This window comes from Sesamum indicum, linkage group LG7 (assembly GCF_026168435.1).
Source record: "Sesamum indicum cultivar Baizhima isolate 11 linkage group LG7, ASM2616843v1, whole genome shotgun sequence".
Classification (NCBI taxonomy): Eukaryota; Viridiplantae; Streptophyta; class Magnoliopsida; order Lamiales; family Pedaliaceae; genus Sesamum; species Sesamum indicum.
The window spans coordinates 2,292,593-2,312,454 of NC_142663.1; the positions used below are offsets into that span (position 1 = coordinate 2,292,593).

A 19,862-nucleotide genomic window follows, 5' to 3' on the forward strand; every position below is an offset into this window, starting at 1 on the left:
AGTTGCTGCCGAGGAGATACCACTCGATTGGCCTCCCATGCTGATGTCGTGGAAAACATCCCATTACTCGCCGCGGTCCACACAATTTTGTCCCGTTGTCCCACTGCAATAGGAATTTGGCAGATAACATGTGCAATCTGTGGCGGGACTATCCTGAAGATCCTGGGGACATTCCATTCTCCCTCATGCCAATAATAGCATACCGGCTCCATAGTGTCAGGGGCCCCGTTAACTAGCTGGGCTAAAGGCTTCTCACCGAACCAATTATCATGCCAAAAAGACACTGTAAGCTGGCACTAGACTCTTTTTCTTTTTTTTTTCTTTTTTTTTTGTTGCATAAGCCGCCTGTGCCTAGGCGGGGGGTTTGGCGGAACCCTACCTGTTTATTACCTCAAAACAATTATAGAGTGTACAATTCAAAAACAGTAAATGAGGAGTATTTACTCCCTTTACAATCAAACTAATTCTAATCTATGTGCAAAATCAATGATGACCAAAATCTACCTATTCTAACTTGTTGCGTAATGTCCCCGCCAATCTCTTCCCGAATGCCCGACCAAACATCATCTCAAAGCATCACTCAAGCTCACCGGCGAAGATAGGGAGTGCCCAATTTATCCAGTCTGATAATGCCTCGTAGTACTCCCGTAATGCCCTCCTGATACATAACCCTAGTCAATTGCCGAGACGCGGCTTCCTTCGCAAGATAATCAGCCGCTCCATTAGCCTCTCGAAAAACATGTCGTACATCCGATCCTAATTCCTGTTGCAGCTGCAAAATGCGCATGATCAAATGCTGCACCTCCCACATCCCAGATCCTCGTGACTGTAAGAGTTGGAGAACTATGGTAGCATCCACCTCAACAACTATCGGTGCTAAACTGTGTGCTCTAGCTAGCTCAAGACCACGCCAAACTACAGTAAGCTCCAAAACCACACTAGTGGTCGTACCCAAAGCAAACTGGTATGCTAGATGCACCTGTCCAATCTCATCCCGAATAACACCTGCCGCTGCTGCTGGCCCGGGGTTCCCGAGCGAGGACCCGTCCGAATTCAACTTAAACCATGCCGGAGTGGGGGTACTCCAACGCACCACTCTGGGTGCCCGAAGCACCATCGGCCTGAAGCAGAAATCCATAGCCAACGCCCGGTGCAAGTCCCCTTTCCACTGTATGCTCGTCATGATCCGTGCAACATATAGTGTGCGAAGCTGGCGCTGAACCTCCAATATGATTCCCGTTGTCGTAAAATGTACCCCTGATACTTTGCAGCATTTCGTTGCGTCCAAGTAGACCATAGAATCAAAAATGGCACCAAAGTACGAATGTGCAAATCTGAGTGAAACGGGATAGAGTATCCCCAAAAGTGCACCATAAGACGCAGGTTCCCCGTTTCACAAAGTTGAAGCCCAAAGACATTAGCAAAGTGCAGCCACACATCTCGAACTATTGCCCCTTCAACAAACAGATGAGAGATGCTCTCCTCTGCATCACAACATTGGCATTTTGATGGGAAACTAAATCCCTTTCGCTTCATGCGTTCATCCACCGGGATCCAATCCTGGAAAAGCCGCCATAAGAAGACAGACACCGTTGGCCGCAAAGAACGGTGCCATATATCTGTAAAAAGTTGCCGCCGAGGAGATACCACTCGAATGGCCTCCCATGCCGATGTCGTGGAAAACGTCCCATTACTCGCCGCGGTCCACACAATTTTGTCCCGCTGTCCCACTGCAATAGGAATTTGGAAGATAACATGTGCAATCTGTGGCGGGACTATCCTGAAGATCCTGGGGACATTCCATTCTCCCTCATGCCAATAATAGCATACCGGCTCCATAGTGTCAGGGGCCCCATGATCTAGCTGGGCTAAAGGCTTCTCACCGTACCAATTATCATGCCAAAAGGACACTGCACCCTGGCCCAAAGTCCAGAATATTAGAGGTTCTGCCACATCCCTGATGCGACACAAACGATGCCAAACATAGGAATGATTGCTATTATACAGCACATGAGTAGGATGACGGGTCCTACAATATCAGATCATGCAAGAACTCCGACCATAAGGATGATTTTTGCCTAAATCGCCACCAAAGCTTCATGAAAAAAGCCCGAACATACTCCGTCAAACTCCGAACACCCAAACCACCTTCTGCTACTGGGCTACACATCTTATCCCATGAAGACCAATGGATATGCCGACGGCCATTATACGAGCCCCAAAAGAAACCATTGAATATGCGCTCAATGGTTATCAATACAGATTTAGGTGGGTGAATTACTTGAAGTAGATGTAAAGGCATAGCCTGCAACACACTTCGAATCAAGGCCAGCCTCCCTCCGTGGGATAGATTCGTCATCCCCACCCCTGTATAATGTCACGTAACCTGGAGATGAGCGAATCAAATAGACATACCTTCCGATTGCCCCTGTACAGAGGGACTCCCAAGTATGTGACTGGGAGATATTTCAACTGGTAACCCATAACGTGTTGTACCTTTTGCAATTGTGACGACAACACCTGCCGGCTCAGAATAAACGAACTCTTTTCACTATTTATCCATTGTCCCGACACTCGCTCATATGCATGGAGAAAATAACGGAGCAATGCCATGTGCTGCCTGCAGATGTTAGTAAAGATCATCATATTATCCGCATATGCTAGGTGGGATACCCGAACCCGACCCGGTGATTGGTAATACATCATTGGGTGCACTGTAAAAAGTCGATCTAGCCCCTGAGATAAGTAATCAGCAGCAAGCATGAATAACATCGGGGATAGCGGATCCCCCTGCCGCAATCCTCGTGTCGAATGAAAGAATCCAGCATGCTCTCCATTCACTAAGACCGAGAACCAACAGTTAGAGACAGCATTAGCCACCAAGTCAACCCAGCGCTGCGGGAAACCCTTTAGTAGCAAGACTTGAAAGAGGAACTCCCAGTTAACTCGATCATAAGCTTTGGCCATATCAAGCTTAAAGATAACATTCACCTCCGGCCGGTGAGACTCCAATGAGTGAATCAATTATTGCGCCAAAAGAACATTATCACTCAACAATCGTCCCGGGACAAACCCACTCTAGGACGGAGATATTACCTTCGGTAGGACATGCCCAAGTCTAATGGACATCAACTTCGTGCATATCTTATTCATAACATTACACAAACTTATCGGCCGGTACTCACTCCAAGAACCTGGGCTGGCGGTCTTAGGTATAAGGGAGATGGTAGTAGCTGTGAAACTCTTCGGCATCGCTTTGCCACGGAAAAACTCAGATACTGCACCAAAAACATCCTCTGAGACGAGATCCCAGCAGGTATGATAGAAAATCGCCCCAAATCCATTTGGTCCTGCAACACTCTTCGGCTCAATACTGAAGACAGCCTCTCGAACCTCTATCATCGTTGGCATGGCACAAGAAACATCTATCCTCATCTGTCAGGCCATCCTCTAAGCAGTCCCGATCCATCTCATCTGGAAACACCGACTCTGTAGATAAGAGCTTCTCAAAGAAAGAAGCCGCCGATCTCTTAATTGCTATTGGATCAGTTAAAACCTCCCCCTCATGTTGTATCTCAAAGATCGTACCACGAAACCTCCTCTTCTTCACTAAAGAGTGGAAATATCTCGTGTTTCGTTTCCCATCTTTAGCCCATTTGATTCTGGCCTTTTGCTTCCAGAAGGCCTCCTCTTGAGTCAACACCCGAACCAACACAGCCGAGCACCGATTTCGCTCCACAAGCGTGCGATCACAAGGATCAAGATCATATGCTTCATCAGCCTCCTTGAGATCTCGCTCCGCCTCTGCAACCCTATCAAACACATTCCCAAATACTGTTTTGTTCCATTCCTTCAAACAGTGCTTCAAACGAGTCAGTTTTTGCTGAAGGCGAGTCATACCACTCCCGATCGTCGAGTATTGCCAATTCCGACGAACAACCTCAAGAAATCCCGGGTGTGTGATCCACATGTGCTGAAATCGAAAAGATGATGCCTTTTGAATCATAATAGTCTCTGCAATAACCAATAATCCACGATGATCCGATTTGGAGAGCTCTAGATGAGTAACTTGTGTTTTCGGGAATACGTCCATCCAGCTATCAGTCACCAGGACCCAATCTAGACGTTGTCGCAATCGACGACTGTACCAGGTGTAAGGGCTCCCAGTATAACCGGCATCTGTAAGGGCACAGTCTGCAATAGTCTCATGAAAATCCGACATTGCAATACCATTGGGGGCAGCGCCCCCCGACCGTTCCTCTGGACAGAGGACAGTATTAAAATCCCCTCCCACAATCCAAGGCGAAGAGCCGACCGAAATCAATCGAAGGCCATCCCAAAGATCCCGTCGCTCCACCACATCGCATTTAGCATATACCGCTGTAACAAAAAACGGTTTCGGCCACTTATTAGATTCCAAACGGAGGTGCAGAAACTGCTCATGATCTAATAAAACCTGACACCGTACCTCTGGACCCCAGAAAAACCATATCTGATTTACACAATTTGAAATAACCTCATGAAATCCCAGCCGCCTCGCCATAAACCTTCCCTCAAGGGAGATCATAGGCTCCATGATAGCCAAGAAATCCAGATGATGTTGTTTTCTGACTCTATTCAAGACCCTCTGCGTAGGATCATTTCCAATTCCCCGAACATTCCAAAATAATCCTTTCATCTATCAAGGGAGAGTAGATCGTATAGTACTCCTCGTGACAATCCTACGGGGCGGGGAGACTGCCTTTCGCCGATCTGGCGAAGCAGAATGGTTTGTAGATGTGTCTCCCATGGACCGACCTCGCCGATGGCGCGCCAACCTCCTAGAGACATCCTCCTCATCCACCTGATGTCTGCCATCAACCTGTACGTCCTCCCCCGTCGGCCCCAAAACCTCATCATCGGTAACTGCAGCACAGTTAGGCAACTCCTGATTCTCTGTATTAACCACACATCCTGTGAGCTCACACCTTGCTGTCTATGATGCTGGCACAACACCTGTTTCTACCTGCTCATCTTCAGTCCTCGTGTCAGATGGACCACCAGACTCTCCCAACTCAGGAACCATCGGATGTACAACGGGAACCGTTGTCTCCTTCTCATTCCTAGAATGGTGTTCGTCGACTGATTCTTTGACATGACCAGGTTTCACTTTTCCATCATCCTCATCTTCCGTCAAGTGCACCACTTCTTCGACCACTGTTTTGGACACATCTTCATGAGATGCAACTTCATGCGATTCACCCTCCGCCCCCTTAGAGCCACTAGTACTAGCCCCAAGGCGAGATCGGGCTGCACCATCATAAAAAACCACATGCTTTTCTTTATGGCGATCTCTCAAGTTCTTTTGCGCCCGCTGCGTATCCAGTTTCATCCGAAGATCCTCCTGATCAGGAATAGGTGGTGGAGGATCATCCCTATTTGCAGGCCTAACTGGTGGGGCCTTTGATTTGTGCTTCTCATAGCACTCATCTTCATCATGTCCTAAGTGCTTGCAAGCCCCACAATACTTAGGAAGACACTCGTAAATCACAGGCTGGATGATCACTTCTGTCCCAATCCCAAGCCCGATTTCCGTCTATAGCGGCTCAAGTAAGTTAATCTCAACACAGACCCGCGCCACACTAGGCCACACCAGAGTCGCTGTAGAAACATCTGTCCTAAGTGGCGTCCCCAATAGACGGGCAATGCTAAACAATGCCTCCCGATCAAAGAACTGGATCGGCAACTCCGGCAAACGAACCCATACTGGAACAATAGGCGATTTTTCCCTTGGATTAAACGTAGGTGTCCATTTAAAGAGACGCATGGGAAATCCTTCTACAAACCAGATAGATTTGATCCAAAGCTTAGTATAATCCTCCTCTAGAGCAAATTTTATGAAAACATGTCGAACATTAATGGCCCCTACAGAGAAATCCCCACGAAATCCCTGAGCCAGCATCCAGCGTCGAAGATTTTGCATGGATGGATAGCCATGCGAAAACTTCCCTACCAAGGCATAACGAAAAGGTAGGGATAATCGAGATATTTCCTCAGATGAAAATCTCAGCACCTTCATTCCCTGATCACGAGACAAAACACCCATCGGGCGAAATGAAGATGTCTCAAAAGATATTGGTGGCGGCGGAGGACGCACAGCTGCACCGGCAACCGCATCGCGATAAGACCGCACCGGGGGCGATGAACACCCTGCTGTGGCAGACATACTACCAAACAACTGCCCAATCAGACCTCCGGTGAAGCTTCGGCAACAGTCCAAACTCCGTGAATCAACAACCAAACAAGAGATGCAAAAATCAACAACAAATCTGTGAACCGCGCAGCAGAAAGTCGCAGAAATCCGACGAAATTCAGCAATTCACAACAATCAATATCGCAGCGATTCACAACAATCAATCAATCAATCGCAAAACACAGCAAGAAATCTGCGAAATCCGAGGAAAACGCAATAACAGCACCAGAAATCAACGCATAATTCGCAGAGCAGTGCAGCAGAATTCGCAGCAGCAGTGACGAGCGATTTGCAGCAAAACAGCACCAGCAATCAACAATCAACTGCAGCAAACAAATCTGCGAAATCCGACAAAGACTCCGACGAATTCGCAGCAAAACAGCACCAGAAATTGCAGAACAACGCAGCAGAATTCGCAGAGCAATGCAGCAGAATTTGCAGCAGCAGTGACGAGCAACTTGCAGCAAAACAACAGCAGAAAATTCCCAGAAATCCGACGAACTAACAATAGTCAAAAACGACGAACAAACAGCAGCTAAAATCAGCCAAAGCACAGTGAACAGCAACAGCAAAAACAGGAATTCGCAGCCAAAAACAGCAATTGCAGAAATCCGACGATGAACAGCAGAATTTGCAGCAGCAGCGAACAGTAATTCGCATCAAAATTACAGCAGCAGCAGTTGAAATCCGAAAATATTCAGCAGCAAATGATAGCAGCAATTCACAGCAATCTTCAGCAAAGAAAAAACAGCAACACTTCACAGCAAGAAAGTAGTGAAAAATCCGATGAAAAAACCCAGAAATTCCGATGAAATTCGTAGAAAAACCGATGAAATAATCAATGGGGATCAACAAAAGATCTAGCCACAAAAATTCAACAGCAACAGCATCTAAATTCAGCCACAGAATCAGCAGAACCAGCGAGATTCAGCAAGAACGATGAATATGCAGAAACAGTGAAAAAATCCGACTAATTTCACAGAGAATCCGATGAATGGGCAAAACCAAAATCCTCCAAACCAAAATCAATAAACTACCAAACCAAAATCAGCAATATCCCACGAAATTCAGAGAGAAAATCGCAGAAATAATTCTTCCCAACCTACGCAGAAATCCCAGAAAACTCGCAACACTTAACTCTTAAGCCCAGTCTCAATCTTCAATGAAAATTCAAATTGAATGATGGGAAATGTTCCCCATGTGATGAGGAATCGATTGATATAAGTGGTAGCAAGAAATTCGTCGGATTGGAGGCGGAATTGACTTAAGCTGGCACTAGACTTGCCCTCCAATGGATCCTCCTTAAGGGATTTAGATTGTACTCATTCCAATTACCAGACTCGTAAAGCCCGGTATTGTTATTTATTGTCACTACCTCCCCGTGTGTCAAGGGCCGCCCGCGTACTCAGCACCCTTGACGCGCAGTTCGGCCACTCAACCGTTCTACATGGCCGACCAATCAACTTTCACCGACAGACGATGAACAATCCGCAGTCTTAGAGTCCTAGGAGTTGGTCTTTTACTGGTTTGTTATTTGCTTTCTGTTGTTTAGATTGATCAGGGGGACGTTACGCGTCCTGAGGTATAAGTTTCAACTTTTCTATTATCTAGTGTAGACAATAGAATTTATTTTTTTAAGCTTATTATAGGGGGTTATGAGTTCAAGAAGCTTGGTTTAGTGACGTGTTAGAGTCCCCCTCAAGGCGATCCCCTTGCTCTAGCATCGTTGTTTACTGTATATGCATTTTTCAGCAATAATACAAGCTCCTTTCTGTAATCATGTGTGCAATTTACTGTTGTGTGATTTGTTCCTCCCTATCGTGATTCCTTTCGGCGCGCTGCGTTAGTGCCGAGCGGAGGTGCGTGCGGAGATTGGCAGACGTAGTTAGCGGACTACTAGCCACACGCTGCGCTTTGCGGAAGGTGCCTCGTTAGAGGTGATATTAGAGCCTCGTGTCGAGATAGGGCCGAGGCGTGCGAATGCTGCTGCTGCAAAGGTGTCGTGGCAAGATTCAGAGAGCCCGTGACACGCAGCTTCATCCAGCGAGAGAGCTGAGAATCCGGAGGACGAACACTCCCAGTTGACCGAGTTGGAGGAGAAGGTCTCTTCCCTAGAATCTGATATCACGGTGTTGAATTCAGAGTTGGACGAATATCGACAGGTGATTTAGGAGATGGCTGGTGTCTTTGGAGACGACAGCATTGCCGATATGCGGCGTAACATGGAGCAGATGTCCATTCAGATTGGTTTGCTCGAGCGTGCAGTGAGTAACACCCCTATTATTGCTCACGATCCCGATGCTAGGCTTCAAATTCCAGAATTGAAGGCCTATAGCGGTGCACGACATGCGAAGGAGGCAGAGAACTTCCTTTTTGACATGGAACAGTACTTCCTTGCGGTAGACGTGCAGGATGAGGCAAGGTAGGTGTCGACTGCAACCATGTATCTGACTGGTGACGTAAAGTTGTGGTGGCATACCAAGTATGCGGAGATCCAGGCCCATCAAGTGCAGCTTGATACATGGGCTCTTCTACGGGAGGCGATTCGAGAGCAGTTCTTCCCGGAGAATGTCGAGTACAATGCCAGGCGGGCATTACGAAATCTTGAGCATACAGGTTCCGTGCGGGAATATGTGAAAGCTTTCTAAGCACTGATGCTGAACAATCGAGACATGTCGGAGGCGGACAAGCTGTTCACTTTCATGGAAGGCTCGAAACAGTGGGCAAGAAATGAGTTGCAGAGGCAACGGGTCACTGATTTGAATTTGGCTATTATAGCGGCCGAACGCTTGGGAGATTTCAACCAAGAGACTCGGAAGGATAGGCAGGCGACGCCTAGTCCTACACAAAGTAAGCCGAGTGGGATGAGATCGTTCAGGATTAACTTCAAAAGAGGTGGGGGAGACAAGAAGCCCCACGCTCAAAATGGCGCACAGGGCGATTCAGGCAGGAACAAGCCCCAAGAGAACAAGCAAGGAGCACCACAGAAGAGGAGCGGGTGTTTCTTCTGCGATGGTTCGCATGGGTTTTGGGATTGCCCGAAGAGATATGTGTTGAACACATTGGTAACGACCTTTGCCGACAAGGCGTCATCCTCGAAGAGTGTGGAGCCACAAGCAGCGGCAGGTGGCGAGAATGACATGGAGGAGGACGAGGACAATTTGGGTGTCGTATCCCAATGGTGTAATACATTGTCCACAGTGGCGGCGAAGAGGGTGTGCCACCCCTTGCGAGAAAGACTGTCCCAGCTCTTACTGTGGAACAACCGCAACAGAAAGAAGAAGAAGTTCAGCCCGGATTCTTAGGAAGAAAGGGTTGATGTTCGTTGATGTGAAGATTCATGGCAAGTCGATCCGTGCCTTGATTCATACTGGAGCCTCCACAACCACCTTGCGAGCACCGAAGTGGCGAGACCCGGGCTCGTGCTAGAGAAGAGAGTTGGGTGTGTGAAGGGGATCAACTCGGCTGCACAACCCATTGTCGGTGTAGCCAAGTCTATGCTGATTAAGGTTGGTGCTTATGAGGGCAAGACCAATCTTTCTGTTGTGGTGATGGACGACTTCAAGCTTATCCTCGGGCTTGAATTTCTACAGGATACATGCACAGCGGTCTTACCTCATGTCCATTCGCTGATGATGATGGGAGTGAAACCGTGTGTCATCCCTACCTTGGCCGGATGCACAGGAGAGAAGAATTTGTCGGCCATGGGGTTTGAGAAGGGTCGCAAGCGGAATGAGCTATCCTACTTGTGCACTCTTTGTTTTGAGGAAATGGAAGAGGTGTTAGAGGCTATCCCGAGCGCTATTAAGAGACTGTTGAGGGAGTTTGAGGACGTGATGCCAGACGAGCTGTCTCGGAAGCTACAGCCGAGAGGGCAGTAGATGACGAGATTGAGTTGGTGCCTGGCACGAGATCACCCGCCAGGGCACCGTACAGGATGTCGCAACCTGAGCTTGTGGAGCTTAGGAAGCAGTTGAAGGATATGCTCAAAAGCGGAATCATCAAACCCTCTAAGTCGTCATACGGAGTGCCGGTCCTGTTTCAGAAGAAGGCCGACGGCTCCCTATGATTGTGTTGTGACTATCGGGCGCTGAACACGATTACTGTAAAGAACAAGTACCTGATACCGTTGCTGGCAGACTGCTTCGACTGTTTGAGCACAGCGAACTACTTTACGAAGATAGCCTTGAGGTTGGGCTATTCGCAGGTTTGAATCAAGGACGGCGATGAGGCGAAGACGACAGTTGTCACGAGGTACGGAGCTTTCGAATTTCTTGTCATGCCTTTCGGCCTGACAAACGCTCCCGCAACCTTCAGCACCTTGATGAACCAGGTGCTTCACGGTTTTCTTGACGAGTTTGTCGTGGTGTACTTGGACGACATTGTGGTGTACAACAGAACCTTGGACGAGCACGAGGACCACTTGCGGTAGGTTTTGACGATACTCCGCGAGCACGAGCTATATGTGAAGGTGTCGAAGTGCTCGTTTGCTCGGGAGAGTATCAATTTCTTGGGACACATCGTGGGGAGAGGACGCATTCGGATGGATCCCAAGAAAGTACAGGCTATCGAGGAGTGGAGACCGCCGAGCGATGTTCATGACTTGCGTTCATTTCTTGGCTTGGCGAATTATTATCGGCGATTTGTGAAGGACTACTCCGCGATAGTACGACCTTTGACGGACTTACTAAATAAGATAGAGACTTGGAATTGGACGCCCCAATGGCAAGTAGCCTTCGATGATTTGAAGAGAGCGATGGTGACAGATCCTATGTTGGCCTTACTAGATATGTCAAAGCCATTCGTGGTGGAGACAGATGCTTTAGATTTTGCATTAGGAGGAGTTCTAATGCAAGACGGCCATCCAGTTGCCTTTGAGAGCAAAAAGTTGAAGGATGATGAACGATGTTATTCAGTGCACGAGAAGGAGTTGATGGCCGTAGTTCATTGCGTTCGACTATGGCGGCACTATTTGTTAGGCTCTCCCTTCGTGGTCAGGACGGAGAACACTGCAGTGAGTCATTTCATGTCGCAGCCGAAGCTGATCAATAGGCAGGCACGTTGGCAGGAGTTACTATCAGAGTTTCATTTTGTGTTGGAGTCCCGAGCCGGCTCCAGCAACCACGCAGCAGAAGCCTTGAGCCGCAACGCAGATCTGGCGAATTTGGAGTCGTTAGCAGTGCTCTCCTCTAGCGCGGTTGCTATCTCTATGAAGGATCAGGTACGGGAGTTACTACCGAGAGATCCCACAGCGCAAAGCCTGATTCGACTTGTCGAGTAGGGCAAGACTCAACAGTTTTGGATCGAAGGCCTATAGCGGATGACCAAGGGAAACCACGTATATGTTACGAGAGGCGGGGACCTACGGAATCACTCCTTTCAGAATGCCACGACACTCTTTGGGCGGGACACCAAGGACAGGAGCGCACGTATGCCTTGTTGCGGAGGGCCTACTATTGGACACAGATGCGGGATGATGTCGAGACGTATGTCCGCACTTGCTTGATATGTCAGCAGGACAAGGCAGACCATCAGAAGAAGGCCGGTTTGCTACAACCACTTCCCATCCCAAAGCGTCCATGGGAGAGCGTCTCCATGAATTACATCTCTGAATTGCCTAAGGTCGGGGACTTAGGCTCTATTATCGTCGTGGTAGATCGTTTTTCAAAATATACTACTTTCATCGCAACACCCAAACATGCTACGACAAAAGGGACGGCTCATCTCTTCTTCAAGCACATTGTGAAGTATTGGGGACTGCCAAAGGATATTGTCAGTGATCGAGACTCCCGTTTCACTAGCATCTTTTGGACCGAGCTGTTCAAACTCCTCGGGTCCACGCTTTTCATGAGCTCGAGCTATCATCCACAGTCCGATGGTCAGACAGAACGCTTTAATTCTATGTTGGAGGACTACCTTTGGCACTTTGTGCGAGGTACGCAGAAGGATTGGGTGAAGCCCCTGGATGTCGCTCAGCTATGTTTAAACGCTCAAAAGAGCTCTTCCACCAACAAGAGCGCTTTTGAAATTGTTACTGGGCAACAACCGCTCCTTCCTCACACTCTTGACACCCCACAAAGTGTGAGATCCCCTCTTGCTCGAAGTTTCTCCCAGGAGTGGAAGCAGAATGTTGATATTGCAAGAAGTATTCTGGAAACAGCTTAGAAGAAGGATGAAGAAGTATGCAAGAAGTATTCGGGAGACCTGGTGTTGGTGAAGGTCCCGAATCCGAGATTGTCAAAGTCATCAAGGGAGAGAGATCCTTGGTTGATGCAGAAGAATATTGGCCCTTTGCCTGTCGTTAGGCGTATTGGGACGGTGGCATACAAGGTGGAGTTGCTGCCGTGGTGGAAGATCCTCAATGTCTTCCATGTGAGCCAATTGAAGAAGTATTCAGTAGATAAGGAGGACGATACCCGCAGTCAACCTAGCCGCCCACAACTTGAATTGACGAAGACGAAGGAGAAGGTGGCTGAAGCAATCCTAAATCACCAAGTGACGAGTACAACGAAGAGAGACCACACAAAGTACTTGGTGAAATGGAGGGGATGCAGCAGCAAGGAGAACACTTCGGAGCGAGTGACGAACCTAAAGGCGTTTCTACCTCTTGTCGAAGCGTACCATGCTTCCATAGCGCCGGGGACGTCGCTATCTCAGGTGGGGGAAGATGTCAAGGGCCGCCTGCGTACTCGGAACCCTTGACGCACACTTCGGCCACTCAACCGTTCTACATGACCGACCAATCAACCTTCACCGATAGATGATGGACATCCACAGTCTTAGAGTCCTAGGAGTTGGTCTTTTACTGCTTTGTTATTTGCTTTCTGTTGTTTAGATTGCTCAGGGGGACGTTACGCCTCCTGAGGTATAAGTTTCAGCTTTTTTATTATCTAGTGTAAACAATAGGATTTATTTTTTTAAGCCTATTATAGGGGAGAATGAGTTCAAGAAGCTTGGTTTAGTAACGTGTTAGAAGCCCCCTAAAGGCGATCCCCTTGCTCTAGCATCGTTGTTTACTGTATACGTATTTTTCAGCAATAACACAAGCTTCTTTCTAAAATCGCGTGTGCAATTTACTGTTGTGTGATTTGTTCCCCCCTATCGTGATTCCTTTCAGAACGCAGCATTAGTGCCGACCGAGGTGTGTGCGGAGATTGGCAGACGTAGTTAGCGGACTACTAGCCACACGTTGCGCTTTGCGGAAGGCGCCTCATGAGACCGTGTCAGGATTGGGTAATTTGCGCGCCTACTGCCTTCCTTGTATGTGGTAGCCATTTCTCAGGCTCCCTCTTCAGAATTGAACCCTAATTCTCCGTCACCCGTCACCACCATAATAGGCCACTATCCTACCATCAAAAGTTGATAGGGCAGAAATTTGAATGATGCGTCGCCGGTAGGAGGGTCGTGCGATCCGTCGAGTTATCATGAATCATCTCAGCAACGGGCAGAACCCGTGTAGACCTTTTATATAATAAATGCATCCCTTCCAAAAGTCGGGGTTTGTTGCACGTATAGCTCTAGAATTACTACGGTTATCCGAGTATCAGGTACCATCAAACAAACTATAACTGATTTAATCAGCCATTCGCAGTTCCACAGTCTGAATTAGTTCATACTTACACATGCATGGCTTAATCTTTGAGACAAGCATATGACTACTGGCAGGATCAACCAGGTAGCATTGCTCACCGACTTCGCCTCCCACATGGGACGAGCCCAAAACGGTGGCGGGCGTCGTTTGCACGAAGCGCTGAACGCTTGTTTTTGGGGTAAATAGAGGCCGAGCTCCTCGTACCACCGTGTGTTCCGCATCCGAGAGATCGGGCAAAGATGCAATGGGCCAACGACCCGGGCACGTGCAACTGTGCGAGGGACGTGGGACACAACGTGCGCCTTGAGCTCCACCCCGCACCGCGGCCCTGAGGGGTGCAGCTCAGGGCGAAAACGGGACGTTCGGAATAATAGAATGCCTTCGCAATATGTATGCAGCATAGGAAACCGACTGCGGCCAAGGCAGGAGCGTGCTTGGGCCAACGACTGAAGCGGCTTGCGGGGGATGTTGTCGTTGCCCGAGGAGGGATCCAACATGCCCAGACACGGCAATCACCACTCACGCGCCCATTACGTACGCAATGCCCGAGCACACAAGCCAATGCCCGCCGTCCCACGATGCATTCAAGCGTCGCGGCAGGCGAACGGCAGCAAGCACGCCCAAGCATACCCCGGTAGGCACGAGATTCAGGACAAAGGACGAGTTGGGAACCGAGGAGCACAAACCTAGGGACCGCAGTAGCTTGCCTGTGGGGGCCATCGTAGGCTGCCTCCCGATGCCTCCACTTTCGTAGGGGACGGGCTACTAGCAAGCGCACCCAAAAGCATACCCCAGCTCCCGAGCGGGAGTCTTAAATGCCGGGATTGCCGACTTTGGCCAGCCACATGCTACTGATTTCGGGGGCGCAGGCAACAGACGACGACAAGCACACCCAAGCTGTGTGGGTGCCACCGGGAGCTGACGGGCGGGGGTACAAGCCGTCTCTGGCCGCCCTTGACGCCTCCATTTTTGCAGGCAATGGGCTACTAGCAAGTGCACCCAAATGCATACCTCAGCTCCCGAGCGGGAGCCTTGCATGCCGGGATTGTCGATGTTTGCCCACTACAAGCTACTAATTTCAGCGTCGCAAGCCACAAGTGGTGAAAAGTACCCCCGACCGTCAGATCCCGACGGCACCCAATCGGTCCGCTTATACGAGGGGAGGCCGACAAGCATAAGCGGACCGACCAACCTTGCTTGGACGGAGCTCGTGTTCGCCATGTTTTAGCAAATCGCAATTGAAGCTCGCCCCCGACGGTTTGCCGTTGCGGACGTGATGGCGTTTGCCGCACACGATGCAAATGGGCATCGACCGCTCGCAACACCGTAGAGCCCCGCTCAAGCGCCCCACCGGACTCTCGCCACCAAAACAAAGCCCACACAAGCCACGCCCAAGCCATGAGTGCTCCGTTCGTGTCCTCCGTTCTTGAACATCTCTTTATTTGTTTCATCTCCTTCGTGTGCTCCGTTCTTCGAGCCTCTTCTCCATGGATCTCCATAGGTCAACTCATGGCTTCCTCCATGGGTTTCTATTGTTTGGATTTGCCCTTTACAATTTTTACAAAATGTACCTCTCCACCTATTCTACAATCATTACAACTTAAAAAGAAACCTCAAACAACAGTTGGGGGGAGGGTACATTAATAGGGAGAAAGCAAACCTTAAGCCTATTAGGCTAAAAACGAAGAGATAAGAAATAAGAGGCACACAGGCCCCAACAAAATAGAAAATAAAACCATACACAAGGTCCAATGGGCTTCGTGATCATCCATATTAATCCAATTAACACAAATAAGCATGAAATATTCCAAATAATTATGCACCAATAATAATGCAAACTATGCATTATAAACAATGATATCTTATATCATAAATTAATTACATATACAATCTAAGAAATGATATAAAAAATAATGTAACTTAATATGGACATAATTGCTTCCCATACAATAAATAATTCGTGTTTTGAAAAACCCATCAAATTAATTTTAGTAATTTAATTTTGGAAATTGCCATAAATTTGAATGATGCGTCGCCGGCACAAGGGCCGTGCGATCCGTCGAGTTATCATGAATCATCACAGCAACGGGCAGAGCCCGTGTCGACCTTTTATCTAATAAATGCATCCCTTCCAAAAGTTGGGGTTTGTTGCACGTATTAGCTCTAGAATTACTACGGTTATCCGAGTAGTAGGTACCATCAAACAAACTACAACTTGAACGGAAGTCTGCGCCTTTCTCTGCACTCTCTTCCAATGGTGGCGGGTAACTCTCAACATACAGTGCCTCAGATACACTGCCTGATCGCCTCAAGCAGGAAGTCTGTGTACTCGTCTACACTCTCTTCGCCAATGTCGCTCATATTAGAAGTCTGTGCCTTTCTCTACACTCTCTTCCCAACTGTCGCTCACATTAGAAGTCTGTGCCTTTCTCTACACTCTCTTCTCAATGTAACCTGCTGAAGTCGGAAGTCTGTGCCTCACTCTACACTCTCTTCCCGACTGTTGTTCACTGAAGTCGAAAGTCTGTGCCTGGCTCTACACTCTCTTCGGAAGTCTATGCCTCTCACACTCTCTTCAGAAGTCTGTGTCTGGCTCTACACCCTCTTCCCGATTCTCTCAATAGTGCTCCAAGTCTTGTGAAGTGAGCCTCTGAAATCTCCGATGCAACTCAAGACAGTGCCTCCAATACACTCGAATTGATCTGGAACGAACGGAGTGTCTGATGTTCCTCAAGACAGTGCCTCTTATACACACGAACTAATCTGGAATGACGTGCGAAGTGGGAGTCTGTGTGCACTCTTCGTACTCCCTCACCCATACGAGGTGTTGCCGCCCTCGGCAAACACGCAAGCCCACCCTTAAGGTAGACAACACTTAGACACTTGCAAACACATAATGGGCCGGATGCCCAACTGTCGAGACCACGCCGCTCATGGACCGGACGTCTCTACTAAGGGTTCTCGCTCAACCCAACGCGAAAATGGGACCCCTGCCCCGAGTCTATTTGACGACCAAGCTCAAATCCTAGCTCGACCGCAAAACTCAATCTCATTGTCTCGGCCCAAGCGCTTGACTGCAACTGCAAGGGTAGGATCTATAATCCCCGTCCGGCAGTAAACTCCAAACGCCAGTCTTGCATCGGTCCGATCACTAACAAGAATGGGATGCTCAACTCTTATCCCGACTACACTAACAAGGTTGGGGTTTCTCGCTCCCAATCCCTGCCCTAATATCACGTTCGAATCTGGCCTGTGCGAAAGTCAAACTCGAGTCTCAACTCGAGCACACAATGCCGCACACTCAAATTCAACTCTAAGCCCGATCGACCCGCCTGCACCATGCCGTACATGGTGTTGATGGATCCCGATGCTCCCCTCGCGATTCTCAACTCGGTAGTCCCCCTCGAAAATCCTTAGACCAAAGAGGCCATAATATGGTGTAAGAATCCCGTCGAGGAACCTTCTCAACTCAGCTCAAACTCGTGCTCCTGGCGAGCACTCAACACACGGCTTATTGGGCTGCTCCCACTCACGCTCCGGACAAGTTGTCTTTCTCACATAACGGATGCCTATGCTCCTTGGTTCTTAAAGCGTGTTGTCTCTCTCTCTAGACGCACCCTCATCTACCACAATAGCACTTCATCACATAATTCTACTCAGCCACACACGGCTCGCACTGACAACTGCCCACAATGGAAAGGGTCTCAACGTCCACTCCTCGCAACCCCAAGGGTGGCTTGTTCCACGCACCTCATGTGCAACTGTGATTTGGCTCCTGAATATTCTGCACATCCTCCTCTACTAGAAGGTCTTCAGACTAATGAGAAGGAGGCCCTTCATCCACCACTCTCAACTCAAGGTGGTATCTCGCCCACCAAAACGGCCTCGTTGCAACGACCGCCTCCTACTTGCGGCAATCCACACACATGGTTGCTACACTCACTCACAAACATGGCTCTCGTAGTCCACCTGACGCATCGGCATGTCCCCCCGCTCAACGAAGCCAACTCAACTCTAAATCTGAATATCAATTTGCCAAAAAGCTTTGAACCACGGTTGACAGCTCGCATAACACATCTGCGGCACCCACACACCTGCTAATCAACAACAATGAAGTTGGACCGTAGCCACTTGCTCTATGAAGCAGCCTAAACGCGCACAAACGACTCTACCTAATATGATCTCTGCAGTAAATGTCCCCCAAAATCATATGATGTCTCTCAGAATCACAACGATATGATTTTGTCTCAACTGATGCCAACTCCCCTCCACCTGACGTAGAGCTCACATACCATTCATCAACCGGGAGGTCTCGTCCTCCAGGCTCGCAATTCACCTCGCCCCATGAAGGTAATGAGGCTCTGATATCAACTCTCGCAGGCGTGCTCTTCTTTCTCGCAGCGGAATGTAATTCTCATATATTTTTCGCATGTGCTTCCTCAAAGGTGACGCCTAACCTTCGATCGGCCGACAATCCGTCGCGTGTCCTTGACACTGAAACTCGCTAGCACGACATCTGAATGCCTCCCAGCGCTGAACCACGTGCCCTTGCGCTCGCCTATCCAAAATGCCCATACTCGCTGAGGCTCTCGGCACTCGTGCCTTAGCGTCTCGCCCACAATCTCAGAACCTGCCGACGCATTGCTTAATGGCAAGGAGCATCCTCGCTCCGCCTCGGCATTACGCCACTACGCTTGCGCCCGCAATGCCCATCTCATGCCCAACACTCACTCGGTACATCCCAGACACTCGCCCTCGTCATGGCCGCCTTCCATGCCTTGCCCGAGTAGGACCGCATCATAAGTTCGAGGCGCAATCGCTATGCTGACATCTTGTTGTTATCTCGCACGGCATGCCTGACATGCCATCTTGCCTTTCGACTTTGGCTTCATAATATTCCCACAGTGCGACATCGTCCCACGACCGCTCATATTTAGCCAACGGACCCCATGGACGGCTAGAACTCAATAGCGCATTCCATGAGTTTGATCACTAGGTCTTCGAATGATTGCCTCGATCACCCATTCGCATGAGAGGTGTTGCCCCTGATATCTCACAGCCCAAGGGGCAACCTTACACATCACATGTAGCCTCTCGGCAGTCTCGGCGCCCAACGTAAGCCATCCTGGCCTTATGCTGCCCGTCAGGTTTCTAAGCCCTTCGGGGACTCTAGCGCACCTCTCATGAGCTGCCTAGAGCTGGTTCTTCAAGGCCCCCATCATGCCCCCAAGAGATGCTCATTTAATGCAGACGTCTTCTCAAGCTACTGCCCTCGTGCACGGGGAGGGCTGGCTGGAGCTCACCACTGCATGCCCCCTCTTATAATAAGGTTTAAGAAAATAATCTCTTGTTCCAAGAGTAGAACACTCAAAAGGCTGAGGAGTGCACTTTTCCCGCATCTCCAAGGATAAAGCACTCTGCTTCACACATTAAGCTCCTACTCGCGCCTAAGGTTGCGCTCCATCATCGTTGCGTGTTGGCTGACATCCCCTAGTCACCCGCACGTCCGCCACAAGTGTTACAGCCGACCTCTAGCCCAAGGTGCGGCCTGTGACACCCTTACCTACTCGTTCTGTTGACGTCCTCGTCAACACATACACGAAGGATTGATGTGTATGCGGTGCCCAATACTCTCTCTCATTATCCCGCGACACTAGAACGACCTCCTGTTCTTTCGAGCGCTCCATCATGAAGTGCCTCTCCAGCACACGTTATCTCCCACAACAATGCCTCTACTGCACCCGAGGTGATCAACTCAACCCAAACGGAAGTCTGTGTGCTCGTCTACACCTTCGTCTTAAATCGGTTGCTAAGATCCCCCACAAAACATAGTGTCTCTCATGCACTCATTCAACACTAAACTTGAAGGGAAGTCTGCGCCTCTCTCTGCAGTCTCTTCCAAAGGTGGTGGGTAACTCTCAATAAATAGTGCCTCAGATACACTGCCTGATCGCCTCAAGCAGGAAGTCTTTGTACTCGTCTACACTCTCTTCCCCAATGTCACTCACATTACAAGTCTGTGCCTTTCTCTACACTCTC

General features: G+C 49.0%; 1 protein-coding gene across 1 annotated transcript; it reads right to left on the reverse strand.

Annotated features, from left to right (window-relative positions):
- Nucleotides 1–1,179: 1,179 nt before the first annotated feature.
- Nucleotides 1,180–1,839, reverse strand: LOC110012328 (uncharacterized). Its single transcript, XM_020695456.2, has one exon. The coding sequence runs from the start codon at nt 1,837–1,839 to the stop codon at nt 1,180–1,182; it is 660 nt and encodes a 219-aa protein (XP_020551115.2).
- Between the last annotated feature and the right edge of the window lie 18,023 nt (nt 1,840–19,862).